General features: G+C 51.3%; 1 protein-coding gene across 1 annotated transcript in view; it reads right to left on the bottom strand.

Moving 5' to 3' along the window:
• The window catches only part of NAA25 (N-alpha-acetyltransferase 25, NatB auxiliary subunit), a 988,861-nt gene that overhangs the window by 775,127 nt on the left and 193,616 nt on the right, over positions 1 to 20,118 (bottom strand). The window contains exons 6-7 of the mRNA XM_078667429.1: positions 4,762 to 4,869; positions 3,492 to 3,570 (exon numbers count right to left, since the gene is read on the bottom strand). Coding sequence (XP_078523555.1) covers positions 3,492 to 3,570; positions 4,762 to 4,869 — 187 coding nt within the window. The remainder of the gene's footprint in view (positions 1 to 3,491; positions 3,571 to 4,761; positions 4,870 to 20,118) is intronic.

Genomic DNA, 20,118 nt, shown 5'->3' with positions numbered 1-20,118 from the left:
TAGTTGGAGCGACGAAAGGAGCCCCGGTGTTGTTGGGAATGAAGTGCTCCCATTGATTTTGCAGTTTGTGCATCCTTTTTCATTTTGTCCAGAATTGAATCAACTGCTGGACCAAATAAAAAGTCTGGGTTGATTGGCGGATTAAGAATTGTAGATTGTACTTCATTATTAAAGCCTGATATACGAAGCCATGCGTGTCGCCTTATGAGCACGCTGGTATTGATGGATCTGGCAGCTGTGTCTGCCGCGTCTAGTGCACACTTAATGGATGCATTGGTGATGAGCTTTCCCTCTTGTTTAAGTTCATCTGCTTGTTGTTTGTAGGGATCAGGTAAGTGTTGGATAATTTCTTCCAAAGTGTCGTAGTGCGCCCTATCATATCTGGCTAGCAGGGCCTGTGTATTGGCTATAAATCGTAAATCATACGTTCTTATATAGCGCCTTTCACCGTAAGGTCTCAAGGTGCTTGCTTTGGGAACCCGTCCTGGCTTTCCTCTGCGAGATAACCCCTACTGGGCATCCCGAAGGTGAAAGCCAGGCATCCCATCGCGGTGGGGCCGTAGTGGAGATTAAGCAAGCTATTGCCCAGAGTTGCAGAGTGTGAACCCATGCTTCGAGTAGGCACCGAGGCGAGAATTGTCGAGTCCGTAGACATTTATAGCTCAGGACCCTGCCGCGTCGGGAATTGAACCCTGGTCCCGGGTCTGACCTCTGCGTCCGGCTCTGCCTCCTCTAACCGGTGAGCCACACTTCTCCACAAGGAGTTTGCTGCTTGAGCCGCCACTCTTTTGCCTGATGCCTCAAATATTATGGATTCCTTGTTTGGAGGTGCAGATTCACCAGTAGTCTGAGTTTGCATGCTTACGTGCGTTTGATACCACTAAGGAATCTAGGGGTAGCTGTCCTTTGATGTATGTAGGATCTATAGGTGCAGCTCTGTATTTCTTTTCAATTCTAGGGTTTATGACCCGGGCTCTAGCAGAGTCCTTAAAAATGTCACTTGCGTGTTTTAACACCCCTTTTAGCATTGGGAGTGTTCTAATGTGTCTTTCAGATGTTGTGAGTGTATCAAAGAGGAAGTCTTCCTCGACCGCATCAGAGTGCATCTCTACATTGTGGTAGGTTGCTGCTCTATCTAACAGAGAATTAAATGCAACTGTATCCTCTGTGGGTGATGGTTTAGTAGGGTATACTGCAGGGTCTGTAATCGGCAGAATCCCTTCATTGTCTGGTTCCCCTCCTCCACCCTATGGCTGTGTCTGACTCTGTATGTGGGTTTTGTGGATAACCAAACCCTACATCTGCGTCCTGATCTTCATCAGGGTTGTAGTCAGAGCGTGTTGGTGAGGTTGGGGTATAAGGAGTGGTAGGCATAGCAGGATGATTGGTTCAAAGAGTATAGGAGGGTAGCACAGTCTCTCTTCTTCAGGGGGATCCTGGGAAGGTCTTCAGTTGGTAGAGGCCTTTTCTTTTTAATGTAGACAGTCACTTTACCAGTGTTTGGATCAATGTAGATTTTTGACTGGTTGTCCGTGGAGGGATCTGGGTGAAGAAGCTCCTCTTCCACAGTCCTTGGTTTTGGTGTTACAACTTTTGGTTTTTGTTTCTTTGGGTCGATGGTTTTTGGTGCCTCGACCGCTTTTGGTGGTTGTATCACCTTTGGTTGTTTTTCAACAGGTTTTGTTTGTTGAACGTCTTTTGCTGGCTTCACCACTTTTTTCGGACCAAGCAGGTTTGTCGGTTCGACAGTGTCTTTATGTTGTTTTGGAGCCTGCTGTTTCAGGCCGACGCCCTTTTTCGTGTCGATGGGCTTCAGCTCGACTGTTTTTTTCTTGTCTACCTTTGGTTTTGGTTTCGGTCCGACGGTAGTTTTGGGCGTAGGCCTTGTTCTGTCGTCGACTGGTTTCTTCCCCTTGTCGATACCCGAGGCTGATTTGCTCGATTCGACGTGCTTTTTGGGGGTCGATTCGACGTGTTTTGGCTTCGAGGTGGACTCGACGGCCTTCGACTTGGAGCTCGACTCGACTGCTCTCGTCTTGGATGTCGACTCGACGGTCTTCGGTTTTGAAGGTTGCAGTGGTACTGCGGCCTTCGGGTCGACGCACTTTGGCTTCGATACCTTCGGGTCGACTTAATTCGGTCCGAAGACAGTAGTGTCGACAAGTTTCGGTTTCGATGGAACCGATGTCGTGTGACGTGTCTCAGAGGGCTCTTTGGATATGTTCTTAGCCGGGCGTGATGGCGGGGCTGTAGAACAAGGTTGTTGGTCTCGGCTAAGGCCTGCTGGCGATGCCTTGACCTGAGTCTCTGATAGAGGTGTAGTGTCTATATGGGGCGGTGTATTAACGGTTCGCCCCTTGCCGTCATCGGAGTCGTCTTCAACTGCTACGATGTCCTGATCATAGTCCTCGAGATCGACGATCAGTTCTCCCTCTTCGGGGTAATATTGGGAGTCAGGCTCCGAGTATTGTCCGTCGTCTCGATCTGAGTCTTAGGAGCTCGCTAGGTCTTCTTCGTCCCCGAAGATGTTCTCGGGCTCTGGCGCCGCCCGTCGCATTTCTTGCCTCGCCGCTCGTCGATTCCGAATAGTCTTTTTGGATCGAAACTGGGCACAGGCTAGGCAACTATCTTCATTGAGATCTGGAGATAGGCATTTGTTGCACACTGGATGCTTGTCTGTGTGCGGGAACTTCGAGTTGAACTGAGGGCAGTACTTGAATGGACTTCGTTCCATCGACGGACGGTCCACGTGGTGTCGAGAAGGCCTCATGGCCCGATTCGACGACTGGAGTGCAACCGAGGTAGAAAAAGGTGTATCGGCACCGAGCGCTGAACAATACCGACGGATCCGAAGGCCTTTTGAAAAGTTTTTCTTGATTCCGAACTTGGAGAGAGGAAAGTACATCCGAACCCAATGGCGGAGAAAAACAATCTGAGGAGGGAGAGGAGGCCCATGCGCACTGTAGTCCGAGGGAGGAGCCACCTATCTCGTGATACTTCGAAGACTCTTCCAGGACAACAATGTGCAATCATCCGGACCCAACACTAGGCGGCAATCTATGCACAGATATGAATTCAGCAGCCCACATGCCTTTAACACTGACAGACCTTTTTGTGCCCATCCTTCTGCTTTAGCGTTTTAGACAGACCCTGTTGTATTTTGGAATATCGTAAACATTCTAATGCGGAATTGACACTTCAGCTGCTGAACAAATGAGATGCAGTTAATAGTCCTTTGCATGGACCAAGTTGTTAATGTGGGGACATATTGAACAAAGTAGAGAAATAGTAGTTCTACCATAGGCGTTTTCGATGTCTGCTCATCCAGAAGCCATGAGCAGATTCTAACAATGAGTCTATGTTGAAAGGTTCATTGACCAATATGGAAGCCAGAATCTCAATGACAGCCAGCGGTCTTTCTCCACAGACATATGTTTCTTTTAGCATGTAAACAGAGAAGAAGGTCAAACATTACAATAAAAATGCCTTACCTCCAAGTGTGCCTCTAATAACATTCAAAGCTTCCTGGTATTTTCCTAAACGCTCCAGAATCATATAGTAAAGTTCAACCTTAAACAAACAAAAAACCTCATAAGATTGAGTAAAAAAACGATATGCTATCTATTGCTCAGAAGAGAAAATAGTCACTTTATGCTGAAGAAAGCTGTGGGACACTGGACAGTGAGCCCAAGAGGTTATGTGATGAGTACCAGAAAGGATGAAAAGCACAGGGTGAGTGGGGGGGGGGGGGGGGGGGGGGGGGCGATGAGTGGAGGAAGGGAGGGGGGGTGACAGAGTGGAGAAATTAGGGGACGACACGAGTAGAGAAAGGAGCGGGGTGACCAAGTACAGTAAGGGAAGGAGTGGAGTTGGAAAACTAGATTATTCCACAGATATTAGCTTTCCGCGTTTCTCTCCATCCATATACTACAATGGCACATGCAGAATTTATCAGGTATTCAGTGGATACAGAATGAAACGGGAGAGCCTAATCAATGAAATTAGGATATACCCATGGTTCACAAACTAAGCATAAAGTCTTTCCTCAAGACAGATACATTTGGTAAACTCCTAAACCTAATAACACTACAACGGAGCTTAAGGACGTAAACAGTTAATCAATGGCAGAATCGATAACCATTTTCTTGTTTCATAACTGTGGTAAAAGTTTAAACAAACTGAATAGAAACATTTTTGCCAGTTAATGGGACCAAACTAATCTGCATCATTAGACTTTTTACAGGTAAATCCCACAATTGTTTCCCGATTTAACCTTAACAGATCATAAAGAAATGTTTGTATGGCAGTACCACCCATGTACTCCTTCACTGCCACAAGAAGCACCCCAAAATGATCTCCTCAAATTAAGGAAATGAAATATCCAATATCCAATAAACAAACTGTCATATACTACAGTTGGCTTAGACAGCGTGGGTGGCAGAAACTAAGATGAAGTATATTGCTTCCAAAACAGACTGCATTCTGTTTAAATTTGACCAACAAGTGTGCTACAAATGCACAGAAATATGTGCAGTGAGAACATCTCTATTAGTCGCAATCAATTATAATGAAACACACCAATGAAACGTGAATCATCCCATTAAAATTCACTGAAGAGGTTTTGAACGCAGTGTCTAATCCTGGTTTCAAATACTCCAGGATGGAAATTTGGACAATATACTGTATATTAAACTCTTTCTATTGACAATTATACTAAGCATGTGATGCCTAAATAAAATACTACTACTCTTTAGAACTTACTTCAGCCTCTGCTTCTATCTTGTCATCCTTCACCATCTTTTCTACCATTCTCTCAGCAAGTGGCAGAAACATTGTTTTTGAGAGTTTTTCATCCTGTGCAGAAATAGACTGGAGAGACAAACATATTCCAAGACAAGGGCATTAAGATATATTTTTACATGCAAATATTATTCAAATTGAATAACATTACGTATTAATTATCAAGTTTTGATTTGCTGGTTTGTACATTATATGGACCATTACTGGTTTACAGCCAAGAATTCACTCCACTCCGCTCAATCGTCTAAATTACTAACACTGTGACTATCCAATGGGAGAGAAGACCAATATGTTTTGTCTATATCCATACCAAGCAGGTGCCTGTGTTTCAGTGTCAGGGCAAAATTGATAATGAGTCTAAATGTTTCAAATTTACACCCAAGTTCTTAACTTCCAGAACACGTAATACAATTTGGCAAGCACTAATTTTCTACATGAATGAATATTCTACATTATGTTAAATTAGTTAAGACTTCAGAACAGGAGCCATGATCGTAATGAACAAGTTACTTACCTTCGGTAACGATATATCTGTAAGAAACAGTAGTTAGTATTAGATTCCTTACCTTAGAATATCCCCAGGCGTCAGTCTGGATCCGGAAACTTTTGCGTAGCAGTACCCCTGCGCGTCGGTAGGCGTCGTCTGCAGGCGTCCCCTGCGGCTCCGCGTCCGTCGTCGGCGTCGTGCGCAGTGATGACGTCGCTGGAGTATATAGACGCCGCCTCCGCGCGCTGACGTCAGTTCTTTGCACACAGCTTTTCCGCGCCAGAACACGCAGAGCCATGTGAGAACTAACACTGGTGCCATTTGAAACTAGGGCCCTGAAAGGGATGTCCTTAACCCTAGGTATCAGTTCGCAGAACGGGGAGGATGGGTGGGGCGGTAAGGAATCTAATACTAACTACTGTTTCTTACAGATATATCGTTACCGAAGGTAAGTAACTTGTTCATCTGAAAGAAACAGGTTAGTATTAGATTCCTTACCTTAGAGTAGATACCCCAGCAATACCAACCCCGGTGGTGGGTCTGCGAACCAATACAAACCTACACCAGAAAGTCCTGGAGGACCGAACGGCCAAAGAAGCCATCCCTCCGGACTTGACTGTCCAGGCAGTAGTGCCTCGCAAAGGTGTGCAGCGAGGCCCACGTAGCCGCCTGGCAAATGTCCTGCAAAGGGACTCCCCGGCCCAGGGCAGTAGTAGCCGCCGTGGCCCGAGTGGAATGGGCCCTCAGCCCAACAGGAGGCTCCTTCCGAGCCAAAGAGTAGCATGCTTTGATGCACAGGACGACCCACCGAGAGATGGTCCGTTTCTGTACCGCCCTTCCCTTCTTCTCACCCACGTAGCCAACAAACAGTTGGTCATCCACCCGGAACTGGCGTGTGCGATCCATATAAAATGAAAGCGCACGTTTTGGGTCCAGACGATGGAGCCGCTCTTCATCCTTTGAAGGATGCGGAGGCGGGAAGAAGGAGGGTAAGGTGATGGACTGCCCGATGAGAAAAGCAGAAACTACTTTGGGCAGGAAAGAAGGCCTAGTCCTAAGAACCACCTTGTCAGGATGGACGGACAAGAAAGGAGGTTTAACAGAAAGAGCCTGGAGCTCACTCACTCTCCTGGCAGAGGTGATGGCAACCAGGAAGGCCTTCTTTAGAGTGAGAAGACTGAGAGGACAGGAATGAAGCGGCTCAAAGGGAGCGCACATCAAGAATGTCAGAACGAGGTTCAAGTCCCACTGAGGCATCACGAACGGAACAGGAGGATACATGTGTGTGATGCCTTTCAAGAATCTCAGTACAATAGGGGACTTGAATAAGGATGGCTGATCAGGTAGCCTTAAGAAGGCGGAAAGGGCAGAAAGGTAGCCCTTGATAGTGCCCAGAGCAGAGCCCTGCTGGGCAAGAGAAAGAAGGAAGAGGAGAACCTCGGAAAGAGGGGCAGAAAGGGGATCCACAGCCTTTGCTGTGCACCATGCCACAAATCTGTTCCACCGGCAGGCGTATACCGACTTGGTGGAGGGACGCCTGGCTGCCAGAATCACATCACAGACTTCAGGAGGCAAGTCAAATGGCCTCAACTGTCGCCGCTCAATCTCCACGCATGGAGGTGGAGGCTGGACAGGTTCGGGTGGAGGACCGTCCCCTGCTGCTGCGACAGAAGGTCCTCCTGAAGGGGCAGGCGGATCGAGGGACCGACCGACATGCTGAGTAGCTCGGGATACCAGTATCTTCGAGCCCAGTCCGGAGCCACAAGGATAACTTGGGCCCGGTCGCGCCTGATCTTCTTCAGCACTCTGGGTAGAAGTGGTATAGGCGGAAAGGCGTACAACAGACCGCAGCTCCACTCGCGCCGAAAGGCGTCGCCGAGCGAGTGCCGTCTTGGAAACTCCAACGCGCAGAACTGATGACATTGCGCGTTCTCTTCTGTGGCGAATAGATCTAACCACGGCTCTCCCCATTGCTGAAAGAGGCCGTTCGCCACGTCCGAGTTCAGACGCCATTCGTGATCCACCGAGCACCGACGGCTGAGTTCGTCCGCCCTGGCGTTCAGAGAACCTGCCAGGTGTTGAACCGTCAGAGTCACACCCTGACGTTCCAGCCATTGCCAGAGGCGCAGAGCCTCCTGGCAAAGGGTCCACGACCCCACTCCGCCTTATTTGTTGCAGTACCACATGGCGGTGGTGTTGTCCGTGAACACCTGCACTACACTCCCGTTGACAAAGGGGAGGAATGCCTTCAGTGCTAGGCGAATCGCCCGCAGCTCCAACATGTTGATATGGAGCCGGGACTCCGCCGGAGACCAGATGCCTCTGATCTCCGCCTCTCCCAAGTGGCCACCCCAGCCCTGGAGGGACGCGTCCGTCACAACCACGTGCTCCGGTTGGGGAAGGGAGAGGGATCTGCCTCTGACCCAATCGCGGTCCGTAAGCCACCACTGCAACTGTCTCGCAGTGCCCTCCGAGATCAGGACATGGTCGGATAGGTTGCCCTGATGCTGGGCCCACTGAAACTTCAGGTCCCACTGCAGAGCCCGCATCCGCCACCTGGCGTGATACACCAGTAGGATGCAGGAGGCCATCAGCCCCAGAAGCCTTAGCGTCAACCTGACCGAAACCCGGGATAACGGCTGAAAGATGGGAATCAGAGCCTGAATATCCCGAACCCGCCGTTCCGGAGGATAAACCCGAAACTGCGCCGAGTCGAGAACCGCTCCGATGAAAAGGAGCTTTTGAGAGGGACACAGGTGTGATTTCGGCACATTGATGGAAAACCCCAGCTCGTGCAGGAGGTCTGCCGTCATCTGAAGGTGGTGGACGACTGTTTGGGGCGAGCCCGCTTTCAACAACCAGTCGTCGAGGTAGGGGAAGACTGAAACCCCTAACCGGCGCAGATGAGCTGCGACCACCGCCATCACTTTCGTGAACACCCGTGGGGCGCTGGTAAGGCCGAATGGGAGCACGATAAACTGAAAGTGCTCCTGGCCTACCGTGAACCGCAGGTAACGCCGGTGGGCCGGCAGGACGGGGATGTGAAAATACGCATCCTGCAAGTCCAACGCTACCATCCAGTCTTGTGGGTCTAGAGCAGCCAAGACCTGAGCCAAAGTCAACATCTTGAACTTCTCCTTCCGGAGGAAGCCGTTGACATCCCTGAGGTCCAAGATAGGACGGAGGCCTCCTTTGTCCTTCTTGGGCACCAGAAAGTAGTGGGAGTAGCAACCACACCCTACTTCTGGCCCAGGAACGCGCTCGATGGCCCCCTTGGCCAAGAGGGCCGTAACTTCCTCCTGCAGAAGTGTCAAGTGGTCCCCCGACACACGGTGGTTCTGCGGTGGCATGGCTGGAGGAGTGGACTCGAAGGGGAGGGAGTAGCCCCTTCGGACGAGCTGCAGCACCCACCTGTCCGATGTAATCGCGCGCCAGCGGGAGTGGTGATGGCGAACCCTGCCACCCACTGGCGTCACGTGAGCCCGAAAGCTCGGACTAGGAAGATTTGGAGGCTGCAGCGGGGGGAGGTGTAGACTGACCTCGCCGCTGCCCTCTACCGCCACCACGGCGGAATCCACGGCCGCCACCGCGCTGGGGAGCGTTCTGCGGCGCGTGGCTGGCAGCACGCGTGGGACCGCCCCTTCCTTGGCCACGAAAGGGGCGAAACGAACCCGTCTGCTGGCGCTGGGTCGAAAGACCCAAGGACTTGGCCGTGACCCTGGAGTCCTTGAAGCGCTCCAGCGCGTTGTCCGCCTTGTCACCGAAAAGGCGACTGCCATCAAATGGCATGTCCATGAGGGCATTCTGGACGTCCGGCGAGAAGTTGGCAGATCTCAGCCACGCATGGCGACGAATCGCCACCGTCGTGGACATAGCCCGTCCCAGCGAGTCGGTCGTGTCGAGACCACACCTGATCGAGTACCTCGCCGCGTCCCGGCCTTCAACCAAAGCCTGGTTGAGTTTGTCCCGCACCTCCTGCGGGCATTGCGGCAAACACTCCGCGACCGTATCCCACAGGGAGTGGGTGTAGCGGCCCAAAAGGCACGCGGTATTACAAGACCGCAGCCCAGCGCTCAAAGAGGAAAAGACCTTTTTGCCAAATTGGTCATACCGCTTTGACTCCCGATCGGGCGGGGCCGATGGGAATGCGGACTGTGAAGTGGAGGCCTGGATCACCAGACTCTCCGGGGAGGGATGGGTGGAGAGGAAGGCAGGATCGTCCGAACACGGACGGTGACGCCTGGCAACGTTTCGGTCAACCGGCACACCGGAAGCGGGCCTGGACCAGGTGCCCAAAAGGACATCCGTCAGGGCCTCATTAAACGGCAGCAGAGGCTCCTGAGGGCATGACTGCGGTTTAAACACTTCGGTCAGAATGTTAGGTTTGACCTTAGCGACGGGGAGCTCAAGGCGCAAGGCCTTGGCAGCCCTCATCAGGACCACCGAATAGGCAGCCCCCGCCTCTGACGCCAGAGGGGAAGGCGAGACAAACCCAGGGTTGGGCGACTCGTCCAGACCACTGGCATCACCCAAGTCACCTACCCAGTCCACGTCATACTGGCAGGCACGGGATAAAGGGTCTTCAGACCCCTCCCAACCCTCTCCATACTCGTCCTCATCGCCGTAGTCTGGGTCGACGATATAGACTGGCTCCTCGGAGCCAATGGGCCCCAACGGCGCCGGACTCGGCGTCGGACGATGCCGGTCCGACTCCGCGTCAGGAGTCGGAGAGGGAATGGGGGTGGCGCCGCGCCGGCGCCGGGGACCCGACGCCGCTTGGAACCGACGGCGGAGCCACGGCGTCGCGCGGAGGCGGCACCACGGGTTGGCCCAATGGAATCGGCGCCGGAGAGGCCGGTAGACCAGCCGGCGACGAACCTGAGGGACCCAGCGGCGCCGAGGCCGGAGCCGTCGGCGGCGTCGAGGCAGGAGCACCCGAACCGCTCGGGCCCCCAGACGGGACCGACGGGCCCGCAGGCGCCGTAGGCCCCGCCGGAGGAGATATCGCTCTCATAGCCATGAGGAACTCCTCAATCTCGTCGCGCCTTCCCCAGGGACCGACGGGTATGGGGCCGACGGCGACCCACGCGGGGCCGCGGGGGTGGGGCCACCCGAACCCCCGGCCGCATCACGCGGGCGTCGGGGAGAGTCGGGGGTACGATGACGATGCCCCGACTTCTTGTGACGCTTACCTGACGAACCGGAGGAATGGCGGCGACTCCCGGAGCGCTCATGGCGGCTCCGCGATCGCTCCCTCGACCGCTCCCTCGACCTCCGACCGGACCGGGACCGCTCTCGACGCGGGGCCGACACTCGGAGCTCGAGCAGCTTGCGGGACCGCTCCCGTCTAGCTTTACTTGTCAAGGCCCGGCAGTCGACGCAGGACTCCACGTCGTGGTCCGCGCCCAGACACCGGAGGCAGAGTCGATGGTGGTCGGTGACCGACATCAGGCGGTCGCACCCGTCGCAACTCTTGAAACCGGGCATCCTACCGGCACCGTAGAAGAATTAGGAATTAATCAAAAACTTGGTCAAAACCGCACGTGTGTATAGCTTTTGATTCTGTTGCCTTGTGGGTTGCGCCAGGGTGGGACGAAGGGCTGGATGCTGGACACTGTGTTGGTAATGGCTAATAATACGACTGTGTCTCCTCAAAAGACCCTGCGCGTTGTGACATGGAATGTGCGGGGAATTCTGGATAAAATCAAGCGTGGGGCTGTACTGCGCTGGGGGAAAAGAGAGTTGGTGGATGTCCTGATGCTCCAGGAGACCCACATGCTGGGTACCAAGGCCCTCAGCCTCCAGAGGTTCGGATTTCAGCAAGTGTACCATGCAGGCTTTACGAGGGGCTCGCGGGGTGTGGCTATTCTGGTGCACCGCAGAGTGGCATATGTCCATGAGAGGCAATGGGTTGACCCCCAGGGCCGTTATATCTTCATCAAGGGTCTGTTAGGTGCTGAACAAGTGGTGTTTGGCAGTGTGTATGCCCCCCCCCCCCCCTCTGCAGTGGGCCTTGTCTGAGCGGCTGTTCGCGCTGTGGGATGAGATTCCGGAGGTGCTGACTGTGGTGGGGGGTGATTGGAACGAGGTCATGGACGTGGGCTTGGATCGCTTGAGGCGGGGGCCTGTTGCATCGGATCCCCCCCCTGCTGTTGCTCTAACCAAACTCTGTGCGACTGTGAGTGGCCTGGGCTGGGTTGATGTGTGGCGACACCTTCATCCCACGGTGCGTGAATTTACGTATGTGTCGGCGGTGCATGGGTCCTTTTCGAGACTAGACTATCTGTTTGTGCCGGGTGCCTGTTTGAGTCGAGTCAGCGATGCAGCGATACTCCCTAGGGGCCTGTCCGATCACTCCCCGGTCCTGGTTACCGTGACCCTCCCCTCCAAAAGACAGCCGTTTCGATGGCGGATGTCATCTTGGCAGCTGCAGCAGCCTGAGTATGTGCGTCACCTGCGTGAGGCAATTGATCATTTGTGGCGCGAGAATCTAGTGGGGGGTGTGGACGCAGTGGTGGTGTGGGAGGCGCTGAAACCCACGATTAGGGGCATTGATATAGCTTGGTGCGTGGCTTCTCGGCGACGACGTCGGGAGGCTATTGTGGCGGCAGTGGCCCGCGTGGAGGAGCTAGAGCAGCGTGGTCGGCTTGGGAGCGATGAAGGCGTTGTGCGGCAGCTCCTGCAGGCCCAACAGTTGTACGCCTCCGTCCTTTATGAGGAAGCCCGGCAGGCGTGGCTCGCCACGCGCAGCAGGGTGTATCAGTGGGGCGACAAGTCCTGTACCATGCTGCATAGATTGTGCCAGGCGACCTTCCAGCCCCTGGCGTTGCCGGGTCTCGCGGCGGGTGACGGGTCGATCATGACCGATCCGGATTTGCTGGCGGCTAGCTTTGCCCGCTATTACGAGGCGCAATACGCTCCGAGCGATCATTTGGGGACAGACGAGATATCTGCTTATCTTGACGACCTACTACCGCAGGCCGTCCCTGATGAGATCAGGACCGCCCTGGATGCCCCGCTTACGGCTGAGGAACTGGGGGACGCCCTTGGGCAGTTGAATACTGGTAAGGCGCCCGAGCGGCTATCCAAGCGAATTCTATAAAAAATTTCACGTTCAGCTGGGACCCCACTATCGCCGTGCCCTGGAGGCGGCGCGGGTTCGGGGAGAGCTGCCACCAGACTGGCGGCATGCGGAAATCGTGGTCTTCTTGAAGCCGGGCAGGATGCCGGACAGACACGACTCATACAGGCCGATTTCCCTCCTTAACATCGAGGCCAAGATTTTGGCAAAGGCCTTGGCGAACCGCCTCTTGCCCCACATTGCTGACCTGGTCCACCCTGACCAGGCCGGATTCATGCCTCACAGGGCCACCCGGCATAATATCCGACGAGCACAGGCGGCGGTGGATGCCATGGGTGCTAGAGATGAGCAGGCGGCACTCTTTCTGGCGGACATGGACCGTGCCTTTGATTCGGTGAGTTGGGTGTATCTGTTCACGCTGTTGGCTCGTCTCAACCTAGGGCCGGTCTTCTTGTCGTACGTTCGTCTTCTCTACACCAACGTAACGGCCTCGGTCCGCGTGGCCGGAGCTACCTCTGGGCGCTTCCATATAGGTCGTGGTACTCGGCAGGGTTGCCCCCTGTCCCCGTACCTGTTCGCCCTCGCCATGGAACCCCTGGCGTCGCGGATGCGAACAGATGCCCAGGTGCGTGGCTTTGTCTGGAATGGGGACCTGGTGGATAGGATTGCACTGTATGCTGATGACGTCCTCCTCTTCCTTACTGATCTGCGGCAGTCGGGTCCCCGGGTTCTGGAGATTATGCGGGTGTTTGGCGAGGTCTCGGGTCTCCGTCTTAACTTGAATAAATCAACCCTGTGGGTGCTAGGTGGCGGAGTGGTTGCCGACCCCTGGGCGGCAGAGTTGCGAGTGGCAACGGACGGCCTGAAATATCTGGGCGTCTTTCTCTCAGAGTCGCGGGCTGTGGCCTGGGCGCGTGGAGTCTTGCCGGTGTGGGAGCGGGTCCAGGCTGATGTTAAGACCTGGTCTAGAATGCCGCTCACTATTTTCGGAAGATCGGCCATCTTTAAGATGGTGGAGCTGCCGCGGCTCCTATACCAACTCCAGAATTTCCCTCATCCCATCGGCCTGGAGTGGTTCCGCCAGGTTAATTCGGTATTGGGCCGCTTCTTGTGGGCTGGCGGTGCGGCCAGAGTGGCGTTGAAGACGTGCTTTCTATCCACATACTGTGGTGGCTTGGCCACCTCGGACCTCCTCTCCTACTACCAAGCTTCGCAATTACTGGTCCTTAATGAATGGTGGTATTGTGATAGAGGTGATCCGGCCTATGCCTTGGAACGATTGCTTATGGGTGATCGCACGCTCCACACCATCCTTTATTCGGCCCGTCTGCGCCGTGGGTTGCCATCTGTCACCAGGGTGGTCTTTGCGGTGTGGAGACAGTCGCTACGCCGTATGGGATGGTGGGGCAGATTGACGACTGAGACGCCGCTTTGGCATAATGGTCTACTCCCGGAATTGGCGGCCCTGACCGGATTTGAGGGCTGGGAGGCCATTGGGGTTACACAACTGGGCCAGGTCATGTCCGGCGCCACCCTCAAGTCCTTCGAGGAGCTCCGCGCGGAGTTCCAAATGCCTCAGTCCCAGTTCTTCCGCTACCTCCAGCTGCGACATGCCCTCGCCCCGAGCATCGCGGGCCTCGACTCCTTGCCGGAGTTCAGCCCTATCGAGGCTAAGGTGTTTATGGGGGACCTGGGGGAAAAGAAGGTCTCTAAGATTTACCAGACACTTGTGATCCATTGCTCCTCCACCCTACACTCCCTTCGGGAGACGTGGGAAGTAGACGTGGGCCCCCTTGATGAGGACGACTGGAGGGAGGCACTGGAATCCCCACGCGGAACCGCTATTGCAGTCCGGCTGCGGCTAATTCAATTTAAATACTTGCACCGCGCCTATTATACGCGTGAACGGCTGTGGAAGGCTGGATTGATTGCATCTCCGGAATGCCTGCGCTGTGGAGCGGTGCCTGGCTCCTTGTTGCACACGGTGTGGTCGTGTGGCCGGCTGACTGGATTCTGGAGGGGTGTGTGGAGTTGCCTGGATGAGGTTCTGGGCTGGGACCTCCCTCGTACCCACCGGCTGGGCCTACTACATGTCATGGAAGGGATTGGGGGTAACGTTTATAAGCGCCACCTGTTGCCCTTGGGGCTGGTCGTGGCTAAGCGAGACCTGGCCCGGGCGTGGAAGTCAGTGAGGGCTCCCCCCCTGTCTGCTTGGAGGGCTGGGCTGGATTATTTTATGGGTCTGGAGAGGCCGATCTTTGAAGCTCGGGGCTGCCCGCGCAAACACTACAAAATCTGGAAGCGTTGGGCTGACTACCGTGGCCTGTCCTTGGACCCCCCGGCGGAGCAGGAGGAGGACACTTGATCACAGTGACATTTCTGGCCCGAAGCGGTAAAACCCTGGTGGCATCACATCTACTTTCTTTTCCATTGCTTCTGTACACGTGTGGTAGGGGGGGTGGGGGGGGGGGGGGGTGTTTTGAGGGGGGGGTAGAGTTGTGGGTTAGGGTAGGTTGCTGGGGAGTTTCTATACTGAGCATATTCTGAGCCTGTTTTTACCGTTTTTTGCTGCCTATGAAACTGCTATATTGATATTGTTGTGGTGATCTTCGAGTGTGGAGACGCCACATTCTTGGTGCTCATTTGCTCAATAAAATTGGTTGTGAAAAAAAAAAAAACTTGGTCAAAAGACCGGAGTACTGCTCTTCGGATCTGCGCTAACTGGCGCGGAAAAAAGAAGAACTGACGTCAGCGCGCGGAGGCGGCGTCTATATACTCCAGCGACGTCATCACGGCGCACGACGCCGAAGACGGACGCGGAGCCGCAGGGGACGCCTGCAGACGACGCCTACCGACGCGCAGGGGTACTGCTACGCAAAAGTTTCCGGATCCAGACTGACGCCTGGGGATATTCTAAGGTAAGGAATCTAATACTAACCTGTTTCTTTCAGATTTGGGAGAGCACAAGGATGAGTTATTGGGCCATTACTCTTGAATATATGGCACGCAGGTTGGGGTAGCATGACTGCTGTTTCCTCTTGGTCACAGGCCACTACAGCAGGCCAGCGTTTTAACATGCATCGCATTTACAAAAAAGAATCAGCAAATTTTGGGAGGACCCTTGCAGCACTGGCAGCAGGACCTTGAAGAGGTTAGGGATACGTTGTGGGTGGCCTGACAAGGAGGAATCCACTTCGCCTCCTCTGAAATCCAGAAGGAGAAAGCACAATGATTACAGGGCGAGATGGCAATCAGCTGGTGGCAGTGGGTGAGTGCCAAACACAGGCGCCAGGTGATAAGAGCTGGAGCAAAAGAATGCTGCTGTTCGCTACACCTGGGAAGAGCAGTAAGACGTGGTGGAGTCTTTTCAACTCAGGGTGCGGACACGCGAGAGAGGGGGAGACAGGGAGAGGGAAGAGGGGAGACGGGGAAAGGGAGAGAAGGGTTTTCGGGTGGCTCCAAGGCCTGGTTGGGTGGAAGCAGTTCTGCAATGATGGCTCTCTGAAAGGGAAACATTCTTTACCACGCATCCATTACAAAGCTGTAGATTACATCGCGGTTTGGACTACGCAAGTCATTGCATCGAATTGCACTGCAGGGCGCTCTAGACTAAGGAATGCTGTAATTTACTATTCCAACACCTTCCCTACTGTACATAGACTGGAGTTGGAATAGTAATTCACACGGTCCCCAAGTCCAGCACAAGTCAATGTAACGACTTGCGTTGTCAAAACCGCAATGTAACATACTGCATTGTAATAGAACACGTTGTACCGTCATACATCTTTCTGAACACAGTATGACTATTGCACACAGAGCAATGAAGATTTTATAATGCCTCAAACAATAGCGAGAGAAACAGCAGGGCTCCTAACTTGGAAAGGGATAACACCAGAGATATAGAATGGAAGGGCAGTCACCAAAAAGCAATGAAGGGCTTTCAACAAAACCTATAGTAGGGCATCTAGCACCACGTTTGTAACAAAGGGCTGCAAAACAGAGGTTGCCACACACCATCCTCTCAACATGACAGTCGTATCTTAGTAAGTGCCTAAAGGGACAAAATCAGGACTTGTGACTGCCTTCAGAAAGCCACATTTCCAAGGAGCTATGTGACAGGTCTAACACCTTTGTTATAAACTTTGACAAAACAGAGATCATAACTGGGGAGCAGTAACCTGCCCCCTTAAGTTTGAGGAGACCCAGAGTGCTACGGAAGATCTGAGATACTGCAGCAAGTCCAAGGATGTTCAATAAGTAGGTTGGCCTAGTAGAAGGTGTTCTCTGGGCAAAAGCAGCACATCCACAGCAAGAGAAGTATCAATTGACAGAGAAACAGGCTTGATCACCTTGCACAAATAACAGGTTTGTGCTGCAAAATAGAAATTAAATCTGAAAAGAAAAAACGTCAAACCTGTTTCTAAACACGGACAGTAGATCAACAAGCCTAGTCTGAAAATACAGTGTAAAAGCAGGTATCATCCCAAGGTGAGTTGCAATTATAGCACTTCTGTAAATCTTGCTGGAAAAAAACTGTGGGCTTGCAAGTGAACCTGGGAAAGTCGAGGAATATGAACTACTGACTAACAGAATCTGTGGAGACAATTTTTGAACATTGTTCTCCTTACATAAGAACTTATTAGTCATCAGATAAGAGACTGAGCAACGAGTTTCGCAGAATTGTAGGTTTCTTGATTGCAACACAGGGAGCATGTACCGGAGCATATATTAAGATTCATTCCATGTTTTCATTCAATTAAGAACATTATGGACCCATGAGTGCATCGCTGTAGAGTTGCTTTACTTCATGAGTACCTTGTTGTTATTAAAGTACTTAATCTTTTCTAAAACGTCAACCAATGGCCAGATATTACATTACTGCACCTACTGCGTGACTGAGTTCTAAGTCCCTGCCTCCGAAACTACCGCCCTGAGACACCTTCCACTGCTTGCTCTTGCTACATTAAGACTCAAATGTGCAAATGGTGGAGTTGGTCTGGTCTGCAGAGTCATCGGATGGGCCAATGACATCAGTGACAAAACTTCAAACAACATGGTTGGGACCAAATAGCCAATTCTCTGCTTTTGAGGCTCCTCAGAATGGGGTCTGACACCCCGCTACTATACTTTCTTGTATTCCACCCAAGACAACGTATTTACGGAGTTGTGTTCGGCCTTCTTTTTTATTCACTATCTTTCTGCATGCTCACTGAGCAGTAAGCAAATGACATTTAACCGAATATATAAGGGGATGCCCAATTGCCGTCAATATTTTCACAGGCCCTTAAGAATTTTTAATTGCCTAAGTAAAGAGGGATCACCTGAGGCAATGATTAGCAATTACACATACTTCTAGAAGACTATCTGTACCTCTGATTCTCTTTTTATCCCAGGTGTGAAATCAGTCATCTGCATCTCATGTGTGTCTTTAGAATCACTCAGTGTACGCCACTGTGAACAAAACTATGTTATTGTGAGGTATGTATGATTGGGTGTATGCCCTCACCCCTTAGTCAATTAACCACCATGTGCTTAAACTCCATATCCTCAGCGTTCTGACCCCCACCCCAATAATAGAGACCTCTGGAAGGGACTGTTCAGACAGGACCCCTGGAGCCAAGACAGGTTAGTGGCCAGCATGAAAACGTATTCCAGCCTGGAAAATTATTAATGTTGAGCTGAGTAGTGTTTGCTCTCTCTCATGTGTCAAGTAAGAATAGGACACTTTAACCTGCGTGCCATTACCCCGCAAAATGTTTTACAACGCAATTACAATGCATTCCCCATTACAACGCAATTTACTATTTTAACTCCACCAGGGCATTACTTTGGGGAATGGTTGTAATAGTTTGCGGTGTAAAGCCCTGCGTTGTAAAAGATTCTGCGATATAAAAAAAATGCAGGGTAATGGCACATGAAGTAACGCATGCGGGGTAAAGGATGCTTCCTGTCATGTAACAATAAGCTCTAGAGATCTCAGTACAGTGGGTGTCCAGCTGTCTATCGGAGACTGTGTTAAAGTTTCCCCCAACTACTGTCTGGACATATGGGAGTTTAAAAAAAACTGAGGCTAGTTTGTCAAACACCTATCTAATCAATGTAGGTGGAACATACAAACTGAAAAAACCCACTAATGCCAGACATCCATTTCACCTATTAATGCACTGTAGAATGCCAATGGTTCAAAATAGGTCTATGAACCTATCATTAGGAAGGACTTCTAAAGCAGGATTGCAACCCCTCTGAAATCACTAATAAAGCCATTGTGGTATACTGGATCAATATCTTCTATAAAAAACAAAAAAGCGGTATTTGGTGCTCATGAGATGGGTTTCCTCTAACAGAAGGATATCTAAGCCTGTCTTTTGGCAAATTGCAGGCCATCCTCATTTAATCTTATAATTTCGCCTGTGCATATTCCAGAATAAAACTAGATATTTCGTAGGCATTTTTGATTTTCTTTAATATAGTTAATGGACTTGATTTTCAAGTTCTTGCACGGACCAAAAATCGGTCCAACCTTTCATGTCCTGTCTCGCTTTTGTCAGTCTTCTTTTTAGGTTATCTATTACAGTTCTAATGTGTGATGCTTCTTGAAGGAAGATACCTTGAACAATTTCAGACCTTTTACCTCAGCAAGTATTTGAAAAAAGTAGGTTCTCAGTTTGGATTCATGGGTGATAAAGGATCATTTATTTGGTCTCTTGGTGTATTGGAGATACTTCTTGACTGAACTTTCCCCTTCTACAGAAGAGACTCAAAAAATTTTCTCTCCTGGTCTCCTTTTCTGGGCTTCCACTCCATTTTGACAGCACGAATGGAGGAAGAATAAGTGTCTTTAGTTTATTTTTTATTTTTTAGCTTATTTAGTTTTACATTTCTTCTTTGTTAGTTGGTTTCTTTAACTTAATTTCTTCAGCTGCATTTAACAATTTATTTAGCGTCCTCTTCCATCCCTCCTTCAGCTTCCTGTTTTTCTTTATCGTTTTTTAATTTCTTTCTAACTCTTTAATCCTGATTTCACTTTCTCTAGCAAATCCTTTAGATTATCCTTCATTAATAATGTTCTTTTTATTGCTTCATTAAATAGTATTGCATGGCACGGTTTATTTAATGGGTTACCAAATGGGGTTAAAGTCTAAAATGCTATTTTTACTTCAAGATTCCATTTTGAAGTCAGTTGAGCTAAACTGTAGTAACAGCAGTAACTATATCGCCTGACTTTAATTCAGCAGTTAGTGCTTCATTTTGTACTTGTTTTGGTTTAAATATTACATGAGTATGCACGCTTAGTGTCCTGATAATTGCTTGTTGAGGCCAGAAGTTGTACAGCTTATCAGTTTGGTGGCCACATCAGGGTCACCTTGTAGTCCACCTTTCTCCATGCTCTTTTTTCACAGATATCAGCAGAATCCCTCAGAGCGGCAGTCCATCTATTTTCCCAAGTACCAATGTGATGCAGCTGGTGAATTCATCATCATCACTAATCAATGACAAATTAAAATGATCTGCAGCACAAGCACACGTTCACCTTCGTGTTCCTGTTGATGCAGGAAGGGCTGCACATCTCCCCTATAGGCCTCCTGCGAAGTGCCGCCCTTTCCCCATGCTTCATATCTTTTTCTTATGGCGATTAGTGTCTTTGCCGCCACAGCGCAGCTGCTCAATTACTGACACAATTAGCCTATTATATTCTGCAATGCTGCCCAGTCGTTCCAGCTCCTCAGGTTCTGCTGTCACCTTGTTGACT

This window comes from Lissotriton helveticus, chromosome 11 (assembly GCF_964261635.1).
Source record: "Lissotriton helveticus chromosome 11, aLisHel1.1, whole genome shotgun sequence".
NCBI lineage: Eukaryota > Metazoa > Chordata > Amphibia > Caudata > Salamandridae > Lissotriton > Lissotriton helveticus.
Note: the sequence above shows the minus strand (reverse complement) of the source record. Positions and strands in the feature narration are given on the sequence as shown.